This window comes from Coturnix japonica, chromosome 23 (assembly GCF_001577835.2).
Source record: "Coturnix japonica isolate 7356 chromosome 23, Coturnix japonica 2.1, whole genome shotgun sequence".
Lineage (NCBI taxonomy): Eukaryota > Metazoa > Chordata > Aves > Galliformes > Phasianidae > Coturnix > Coturnix japonica.
The window spans coordinates 1,977,022-1,987,486 of NC_029538.1; the positions used below are offsets into that span (position 1 = coordinate 1,977,022).

Consider the following 10,465-nt stretch of genomic DNA (forward strand, 5'->3'; position numbering starts at 1 on the left):
GCCGGCACGGGGACTGCCCGGTATCGGCAGCTAAAGGGACACGGGATGGGAACGGGGCTGTGGGGTAACTCACCTCCTCCTCCGGATGAACCCCAGTGTGTGCTGTGGCTCCAGATACAAGCAGACATCATTGGGTGCCGATGGATATCACTGAGCATCACCAGACACTGAGTATCGCTGGACATCACTGGGTACCATTACCCAACATCATTGGGTACCATCAGACACTGAGCATCACTGGATGCTACTCAACATCATTGGGCATCACCTGATGCTGAGCATCACTGGGTACCATTGGACATCACCAGGCATCTCTGGGTACCACCCAACATCATTGGGTACCACCAGACACTGAGTATCACTGGACACCACTGGGTACCCCCCAATATCATAAGGGCAGTACCATACAATGAGTATTTCTGGACATTGATGGGTACCATTGGACACAACAGGTTACCACCAGGCATTAACAGACATCATTGGGTACCACTCAACATCACTGGGTGTCATCAGACATCGAACATCCCAAACACACCATGAACAACAGCTGGTATTTTGCTGGATAACTTTTATTTCGTCTCCTTTCATCCCCTCCCAGGCAGAGAACACCACGTGCCACACATATCTCACCCACACCGCATCCCAACCAAACTGCAGCAGAGCAAACCCACAAAGGACAACTTAAATACACTCGAAAACTGAATCCTGAACCCCCAACAGCGCCGTGTCGGAGGTGGGTCCTGTATAAATACAGTGCAATAATTAACACACGGTTTTCAATGGGGAGGACTTCCCTGGGGTTTATGCTTTGTGTTTAGTAGGGCCACGGCGACCCCACATCACCAGGGTGGAGAAAACCCATATGGCCATACCCAGCTTGATTCCAAGCAGGGGAAAACCTGCACAGCCCCAGGCTGGGCCCAGTGATGCTGAAGCCTCCACAGTGAGGGGGGTGATGCAGTTTGGGACACTGCTCCTGCCCCCCATGCAGGTACCACCTGCCACCCCTCTGCCCCATTAAGCCCCCAGTGTCCATCCCCCTAAGCACCATCAGAGCACACGGATGCTCCATTTGCCCATGGCTCTGTATTAAGAGGCTGCAGGGCAAAGTGCCCCCCACCCCCAAGTTGAGCATCCCCCTCTTGAAGAAAAGCTGCCTCCATTTCAGCTCATTATTCTTTAAGGATGTTTCATTGATGGCAGAGGGAGTGACTGCTCAGCACCTCTTGACCATCAGCTCCAGCCCAAGGAGGTGCTGTTCCAAACAAGCATCCACCACCCCAAAGCACCACTTTAACTGGGGAGCAACTGGAGTGCCCCCAAAACGTGACCCCCTCCCCACTCCCCAACACAGCTCCTTCTGGCAGGGGCCCCATTGCCACTAGGTGGGTACCCCCAAACCCCATACCCAAAGGCCTGGGGTACCCAAGCACCCAAAGGTCTGCCAGCAGCCCACGGATCAGCGGGGGTGATGGAGACCCCCAGATCCCCCAGCAAAGCCACCCAGGGCACTGTGCCCCCCTCCCCAGCTGTGGGGCAGGGATGGAGCAGTGGGGAGCAGAAGTTCAGTCCTTCAGTAGCTCACCCAGATCATACGCATCAAAGAGGTCGCTGACCCCCTCACCACCCTCCAACCCCCAGAGGTATTCGTCCTGCTCCAGGGGGGGTGAGAAGGGGATGAAGGGCACAGAGTCCAGGTAGGAAGGAGTGCAGGGCAGCTGGTCCTCTGTCTGCTGAAGGAGGTGGTGGGGGGAGCCCAGCAATCCTGTGTCCACCTCCAGCATTGACTGGGGTTCTGAAGGGCTGGAGAGGGGAGGGGATGGGGATAAGGATGGGGCACGGTGGCCATCAGGCGGCTGTAGGGATATGGGGGGCTCTGGGCCGTTCTGAACGGAGGGGTGGGTGCTGTTGTCCCGCAGCACGGTGCTGGAGGGGACATCGTGGTCCTTGGTGGGGCTGTCCTCTGGGATCTCCTCTGGACACAGGTAAACCTCAATGGGACCATCGGTGCTCTTCAGGTGCAGCTGCAGGTTGTCCTGGGTGGGTAGAGTGGGTGCTCAGTGGGTGCCTAGAGCCCACCCCACACCCCTAAAGCATCACAGAGCATCCTCACTTGGATCACCAAGTCCATCCCATGGCCCCAAAGCACCACCCAACCCCCCAAACCCACTGAGAAACCCCAGCACTGCTCAGGGCAATACAGCAGCACCCATAGGACCCCCAGAGGGCCCATACACACCTCATTGAGGTCAGGCACTTCCAGCCTTGTCTCTGGGGGGGCCTTCACAGCAATCACTGTCTGCTCCTGGAAGCTGCTGATGGCACGGAGGTCCTGGTAGGTGACGTACGCCAGCGTGGGACGAGGTATAGGAAAAAAGCAAGGTGACAAGCAGGACGGCTCAATTCCCCACCCAAACATCAACATCAGCAACACAACCAGGGAAGGCTAAGGGGTAAAGAGGAACTCAGAAGGCAACCCAAGCCCTCCAGCCCCATCTCCCCAAGCAAAAGGATATCTCTGGTTGGCTCCATCATCCGCCAGCTGCCGCAGCTGCAGGCTGCACTCCTGCAGGACCTGGTCCAGAGCCCTCTCTGCTCTGCCCAGCTCGGCCAGCTCCCCACGCAGCACCTGCTGCCTGGCTGCCACCGCCGCATCCTCAAAGATCCCCGTCCCCCTGCAAGCAGAGACGGTCCCCTGAGCACCCCACACCCCCTCCATCACCCCACCATCCCTTCCCCTGGATCCCCAACGCCACCTACATCCACTGGATGTGGTTCTTGGACTTCTTGCGGATGAGCTGGATGCCCTCCAGGACGTTGGTGATGTCGTAGATGCGGCGTTTCTGCACCTCCAGGAGCTCAGCAGCACGGTTGAGGTCCAACACTCCATCGGGGGACTCGCTCAGCAGGAGGGTGAACTTCTTGGTGAGCAGCCCCAGCGAGGTGTCGTAGCGTGTCTTCTCACCTGGGGACTTGGGGGCTGCATGGAGGGGACCCCCCCCATCACCAGAATAATCTTAGCATGGGATGCCGGGACCATTAAACCCAGCATAATCCATCAGAGAAACACAACAGGTATTATCCCTGCCTCCCCCCCACCCCACGCAGTGAACTGAAACACTGAGCTGCAATGAGCACCACCCCCAGGGGTCACCTCGGGCAGTGCTGGGGGGGGACATGGAGCAGCTCTGGGAAATGGGTTCTGCCCCCCCACCCTGCGCCCCCCTCCCATCCCTCCCCAGCACCCCAAACTTACTTCTGGGGCTGGGGACCTGTGCCAACGTCCTGCCTTTTCCCTTTGGAGTGCGGAGCTCAGGGCCCTCCAGGTCCAGTTTGCGCTTGGCCTGGAGATAGAGAGAACACCCCACATGGCGACAGCCCCAGACATCCCCTCTGCCCCCAATAGAGGCACTGCAGTGTCCTGAGCCACAGGCTGGGAGATGCTCACCCACAAAACCGCCTTGGGGGGTTTTATTGGGAAGGGTTCCCACAGTGATAGCGCTGTGCTTGTGATGGGGTGGGTTGAAGGGGAAATGGGGGGATCTCAGCCCCACAATTGCTTCCTGCCCACTGTTCCAGCCCATGCACACGTGTGGGGAAGCCGCAGGGATTTCCCCTCACCCCCAGCTGCTGCCACAGCTCTATGGGGCTGAACTGTGGGAACGGGGGGTTCCCAGGATGGGACAGCAAGGCTGGATCCTTGCCCCCCTCTCCCCTTTCACAGCCCCACTGGGTCCTTAGGGCTGTCATCCCCCCCCACACCCCACCATGGTGGTGATTGGAGAGGGGACACCACCCCCAGCACCATTTGGGGATGAGAGACCCCCAGAACTGGGGGAAAAAAGCACAGCAGAAAGATACAGAAAGAAGCTGGGGGGGTGTCAGCAAACCACCCCCCACCCCACAATAGTACCCCCCCAACATCCCTAAACACAAGCCAGGGTGTGCAGGGGAGTCATTTATCCCAGCAGCACAAAGCAGACCCCCAGCACCATCCCCTTTACCCTGTCCCACCCCCCCCACATCAATACCTGTTCCCTGTCCCACAGGGCCCCCCCCAGCACGTCCCTCATGGCAGCGGGGTCCCGCAGCAGCTCAGCACAGCTCCTGCTCACAGCTCACCCAGCACTATGGGGAGGGGTTGGGCTGCTCGGCTCCGTGCCCACCCAAGGGGGCCGGCGGGAGAGCGCCGGGGGCTGTTTTCCAGCCCCCCCAGGGAGCAGGTTGGTCCCAAGCTCCTGTGGGAATGCACTCCCTCCCTCCCTTCCCTCCTCCCTCCTTCCTTCCTTCCCCCCCAGCAGGTTTTCCCCAGCACCCCCCCACAGCTCTGCCCCCCCCATTGGTTAACGTTGGGTGCATGGGAAACACCTGCCCCACATCAGACCTCAAGCATCTGCCAGAGATTTAGAAGGGGGGGTTGTTGGGGGGGGGAGGGGCATATCCTGGGCCATCCTACTCCATCCACTCCCAGATGGGGCCATGCATGTGTCAGTGTCACCATCACCCCCAGGGAATGGGGAAACTGAGGCACGGAGCCTTCCAGGGCTCCCCATTCAAAGAGGGGCAGCTGTGGGGCTGTGGGGTGGGGGGCAGTGGGAACCTGCTGATCCTCTTGTCTACAAGGGACGTGACCATGAAGGACAATGGACAAGGGGGTCCCTCCTGCATCCCAGCTGCTCCCCCTTGGCCAGGCAGGATTAAGCACACGACAGCTGAGCCAGACACAGTGGGGGGGGGGGACACAGTATGAAGCAAAGCAGCCAACAAAACCCTGCACCCACCCCACTCTGGGCCAGAATGCCCCCCCCCACACCACCCAGTGTTGCCCAGAGAAGGTGGGGGGGGTATATCTACACCCCAATGTTAGGGGTGGGAAAAGGAGCTCCATCCGGAGCCCGACGTGGGGGCGAGATGTCGGGGAGGGGGCCGGGCCCCCCGCCAGCTCCTCCTGCCAGGGCTGCACCCAGCACCCAGCCCAACATCACAGTAACCCCCCCGGGGGCTGTGGGTGCTCCTCCTGCCCGTGCTGCGTTCCAACACCTCCTGCCTTCCCAGGCTTGCCCGGGCCCTGCCCGGCACCGACAACCCGGTACCGCCCCCCGGCCCAGCCCAGCCCCGCCGACCCCCGGTGCTCCCGGGGGCGTGGGAACGTGGTTCTGATGGGGTGGGGGGGGCTGCACCCTGGGGTCCTGGCACTGTCCTGGGACACGGCCTTTCTGTGCAGTGCTGGGGTGACATTGGGGTCACATGCCCTTCTGATGTATTTGGGGTCCCCTCTGAAAGCCCCACATCCCACACAGACCCGATAAGGAAAAGCCATTCCCAGCATCTCTGTGAGTTGGGGTCCCCCCGCTGCTCCCAGCATAAAGCTCCCCACCCCCAGCAGGGAAAGAGCCCCAGGGCTGCCTTCACCGCCCCCACCCCCATTTGCTCTTTGCACGGGCGGAACCGAAACCTCAATGGACTCTGAACCCCCTTTTCCCAGCACAGAGGGGGAGGGGAGGCCGGGACCCCCCTGCAGAGGGGAGCCACAGTGCCCTATAGAGACCCCATATGGCATATATTGCAGATGGGATTGGCAGCAGCTTGAATGGCTCTGGAATAAGTGTGTTCATGGGGGGGAGATGAATTTAATCCACCCCAGGGCCCCCATATCAAACACCATGAGACACCATCCTGGTATCCCATAGCAGGACATGGGGGTGGGACAGCCCAGGGTGGGCTCCTGCCCCAACCAGACCAAGTGTCCCCATGGACATGGCACTAAACCCATGAGGAGGCGAGACAGGCTGCAATGGCCCTATTAGGGAATGGGGTGGAAAAGCTCTTTATCCCATTGCCCCAGCTCTGCACACAAAGGTGCAACAGCCACCAGCCACTGCATCAGGGTCTGCAAGTGTCACCCAAACCCCCACACAAGGGACAGGAGCAACCTGAGCATCTCCTGCCTATAGGGCACGGTGTGGGGGGTAGGACATGGCCCAAACCAAGCTCTGCAGCAGCACATGGAAATGGGACAGTGTGTTTTATGCTTGGGGGGCTGGGGGGCACCGTGTGTCTCAGCATCCCATGCTGTTTGCAAACAAAGGCAACCAAGAGCTGGAAGGGGACGGGTGGCCTTACAGCCCCCCCCCCAGCATGGGGCCATGCACAGCGAGAAGAAAACCCCCCTCCCTTCATCCCCAGCTGGCACAGAGCAGCAGCGACCGCAGGAGGGGGATGAATCCCGACCCCAAACCCAAAGGCAGCAGCGGGGCCTGGGATGGCTCCAGGAGAACAGAGGAGCACAGAAAGGGCTGGACGAGAGCCCGGGAACCGACGGGATTAAATACCGACCCCAGCTGCCAGCGGGGCCCCCGACAGCACCCAGCCCGATATGGGGCACGGGGCTGACAGCGCAGCCCAGAGCTCGGGGATGACACAGCTGTCACCAGCGCCCCCCGCCCCACAGAGCCCCTATACCAGCACCCAGCTCAGCTCCCCCCTCCCAGCATTCAGGGCCCCTCATCCCGGGGGGCGGGGGGTGCACCAAGGGGGTGATATCCCTCAGCACATGGGGGGGGTTCGAGGGGGTTTGGGGTCACAGCAGAAGAGAGAATAGGGCAGATAAGAGCGCAAAGAGGAAGCCGGGACGGGGCGGGGGGGGGAAGTTGAGCAACACCGGCACCATTTCGCGGCCACTTCTGATTTCCAGCAGCTCCCACCCCCACCCAGCACTGCGAGGGGACCCCCACCCCAAAGCACACCCCATATGAGAGGGCTACACGGCCCGTCCCCCCCCCCAACGCTCCCCTCCGTGCGCAGCCCCATAGACCCTTCCCAACCCCCACCCCAAAGCTGCAAGAAGGGATGAGGGTAATGAAGGGGGGGCTCCTTACCGGCAGCCGTCCCGCCGAGTCCGATCGGAGCGTCCTGAGCTGGGGGGGTCCCTGCGGGGTGGCGTGGGGTCGGAGGGGGTAGGGGCGGCTGCAGCAGGCGCTGAGCACCGGGGGGCTCCCCACAACCGCAGCCTCCCCCTGCTCGGCCGATCCCATCGCTGCCTTCTTCGCATGGCGATGATGGGGAGCGGGGGGCAGGAGGGTCGTGCCCCCCCCCGCAGCAGGAGACAGCCCCCGGGGCAGCCGCAGCATGGCGGGGTGCGTGCGAGAGACCCCAGAAATGGGGGGGGGGGAACAAAGCACCGATGGGAGATGGGGGGGATGTGGGTCACAACGTCCCCGGCGGCATCTCGGGGCTGGGGGGGGCGATGGGAGCGGAGAAAGAACAGCCCGAAAGTCAAAAGGGAGAGAGGCGGGCGGGGAGGCGGGGGGCGGTGGTAGAACCGGACGGAAAAGGCGCGTTCTGACCCAAAATCGCCCGCGCTCGGCTCGGATGGAGCCGGTTGGGCCCGGAGTAACGGGATGGGCCCGGGGGAGGTTCGGTTCGGTACCAGCCCCCCCCCTTTCCCCGTCCCCTCCTCCCGTGCCCTTTTCTTTCCCTTCTTTTTTTTCCTCTCTCCCTTCCTCCCTTTAAGCGCCAAACGCCGTGCCGCGAAATTCGGATTTCCCGCGGAAAATGCCGCTCGCTGATTGGTTATCGCTACCAAAGCCCCGCCCTCCGGTTCCCGCGGAGCCGGGAGTGGGGGGGGGACTTAAAGGGGCCGCGCAAAGAGAGAAGGGAGGAGGTACGTCGTATGTAAATCAGGGGGGTGGGACCTCATTAGCAACACCTGCTGTGGGTCTGCGGAAGGAATCGGAACAGTGACTGAATTATCTCTTTATCCTTCGTTTTAAGGACCCCCCCCCAGTCTCTGGTGGGGGCCCACCCCAAAGGCAGCTCAGGGATGGGGGGGAGCTGCTGCTCTGTGCTCAGCAGGAGCCTCAGCATCAGGTCTGACCCCCAGGATCCCAAATCTCAGTAGTTTTACCCCAAATTGACCCACAGTTTAATCCTGAGACCGCTCAACAACTGGATTCCTTCCATGGGATACATTCTCATCCTCTTCTTCCTCCTCATCATCATCACCACCATCCCATCATTGCTGCACCCCACTTCCATGCTGGGGACATTCACATCCACTGAAGCTGAGCAATACACAGACACAAGCACCTACCAGCCCCTGGTACAGACAAGGGACCCAGCTTAGTTTGACCCCCAATATATTGCCCTGATCATCCAACCTGGAGCAGCCATTTGCCTTCAGCAGCCCTGGGACTTTGGGGGCATCACACAAAGCCACCAAGCTGCCAGCACTGCGGGACACCCCGTCCCTCTGCCAGCAGCACGGCGAGGCTTGGCAGCTCAGCTCACCCAGACCTCCACCTTCCCCCCATAGGGAGATGGCAACTGCTGCCAATGGGGCCATCTGGGGGGGTGTCAGCCCTTGGGATGGGGGTGGGGGGTGTGGGGAGGGCTGGCAGGCTGTGATCCTACCTCTGTACCCCACAGAGGGACACCCCCCCCCCCCCTCATTCCCAGCCTTTAAATCCCAGCTCAGAGCCAGGCCGTGCTCCTGCTCCATCAGTTGTTCATTTAGGGAATGCATCATCATAGACAACAGTGAGGTGATAAAGGTCGATCCCATCCCTGCCATAAAGATGATGCAGAAAAGGATAAGACACCAGGAAGAAGTGGAAGATGGGTCCAGCAGTGCTGTGGGGTGAGGAGGGGGCTGAGTGTCACCCCAAGTGAGGGTCACCAAAGAACCGATACATATCCCGAATGGGATCCGCAGGGATCACCCAGTGCAGCTCCCGGCTCCACTTGTAGCACCAGCCGAAATCTAAACCGTGTCTCTGAGCGGCTCTTCCTTCTTCGCCCTCGAGACGGCAGCAGAGGGCTGAGAAATGCTCCGGATCGGCAGAGAAAGGACGGACAGGAGGACGGAGGGATGGAGGGAGACGGTGGGACAGAAGGATGCGAGGATGGAGGGACAGAAGAAGGGAGGGACAGAGGGACATAGAGATGGAAGGACACAGGGACACAAAGATGTTGGACATGGGGATGGAAGGACAGAGGGATGCAGGGACGCAGAGACAATAATAGAGGGATGGAAGGAAGGAGAGATGGAAGGACTGAGGGACACAAAGATGTGGTGGCGCAGGGATGGAAGGATAAAGGGACACAGGGATGGACACAAAGGGACACACAGTGGGATGGGGGGAATAAGGGACTCAGGGACTTGTAAATGCAGAGACACGAGGAGGCAGCCAAAGAGGGGCAGAGATGGGGTAAAAACATGGAAGGATGGAAGGACACAGGGGTGGAGGGATGCTGAAGGTCTCCCTCCTGCCTGGATCGCCACATCCCTCACCTTCCAGTACAGCCAGAAACTGATCAAGATGAGTGCTGACATGGCAAACTTGATGCTGGGCTGGTTAAGGAAACAGTCCAAGCTTATCTTGGAGATGTATTGCCAGTTGTCCCAGGGGTCCTGGAGGGGGGACATGGCAGGAAGCCTGAGGGTGTCCCCCCATCCAATGAGCTGCAGGCGTGGCCCCACACTCAATCCCATCAGTGGTGGCTGCAGTGGGTGCAGGAGGAGGGATGGGAGTTGGAAGAGGCAGAGCAGCATCATGGAGGTGAAAGGGTTAATGTGGAGTCGGTCCCTCAAACTGGTCAGGCTCCAGACTGGAGCCAGAAGGCTGGTGGAAAAGGACAGGGGATGTGGGACATGTGCCAGCACTCCCAGAGCTGCTCCAGCATCACCAGGAGCATTCCCAGCTATCCCAGCAGCGTCCTTCCCCCGTCCCATTGTGCTTCCTGAAGCTGCACATGGGGAAACTGAGTCACGGGGGGACTCAAAGCCCTTTGTGGCCATCCCCAGCCCCACCACGAGGCCCAGCTTCCCCATATCCCCCCCTTCCAAATGCTCCCCATCCCCACATCCCACAGGGCCCTGCACGGTTGCCACCCTCAGGATGACTGTGGAGGGGGGTCAGTCTGGGTTACCCTGTGTGACCAAGGGGGCTTGAGCCCACCATAAAGCTCCATGTGCAATTAACCCTATTAATTAGCAGTAACGAACCTTCCTTTATCTGCTGCAGCCTTCGCTTCCCTGCTACCTCTGCAAATGCTGGGGCTGCATGTGGGGGTCTTGGGGTGGAAGGGGAAGGGGGCAGCTGGGGGGGCAGAGCTGGAGCCCAAAGTACAGCAGTGGCATCAAGTGCTTATGGGTGTGTAGCTGCCCCTGCTGGATGCACGTGTGCACACGTATGTGTGTGTGTGTGTGTGCACACGTATGCATGCATGTGTGCATGAATACATAGGGGCTACATGCATATGGAGGGGTGCACATGGAGGGGCGCACACACCCCACTAGTGTGTGTTTAGAGGCTGTGCACACATATGTGGTGTGTGTGCCCCATTCACAGGGTGTGCACACACGTGTGGTGTTTGTGCTCCTGTGAAGGGTGTGTGCACACGTGTGTGCTGTGCTGCAGTGCATTGGTGCACGTATGTGCATGCACACGTGTGTGCTGTGCTG

At 60.2% G+C, this 10,465-nt stretch overlaps 1 protein-coding gene across 1 annotated transcript; it reads right to left on the reverse strand.

The window, feature by feature from the left end:
* Nucleotides 1-542: 542 nt before the first annotated feature.
* E2F2 (E2F transcription factor 2) lies at nucleotides 543-7,664 on the reverse strand. The gene is made up of 6 exons (XM_015883767.2): nucleotides 6,879-7,664; nucleotides 3,257-3,344; nucleotides 2,761-2,980; nucleotides 2,517-2,675; nucleotides 2,240-2,354; nucleotides 543-2,036 (listed from the first exon to the last, which is right to left on the reverse strand). The coding sequence occupies exons 1-6, from the start codon at nucleotides 7,128-7,130 to the stop codon at nucleotides 1,566-1,568; spliced, it is 1,305 nt and encodes a 434-aa protein (XP_015739253.1). The 5' UTR covers nucleotides 7,131-7,664; the 3' UTR covers nucleotides 543-1,565.
* Nucleotides 7,665-10,465: the final 2,801 nt, after the last annotated feature.

Coding starts and splice junctions, on each gene's coding strand:
- E2F2 (XM_015883767.2), bottom strand. CDS start 7,130: ATGCTGCGGCTGCCCCGGGGGCTGTCTCCTGCTGCGGGGGGGGGCACG. Junction 3,345..6,878: donor ACTCGGCGGGACGGCTGCCG/GTAAGGAGCCCC, acceptor CTCTATCTCCAG/GCCAAGCGCAAACTGGACCT. Junction 2,676..2,760: donor AAGAACCACATCCAGTGGAT/GTAGGTGGCGTT, acceptor CTCTGCTTGCAG/GGGGACGGGGATCTTTGAGG.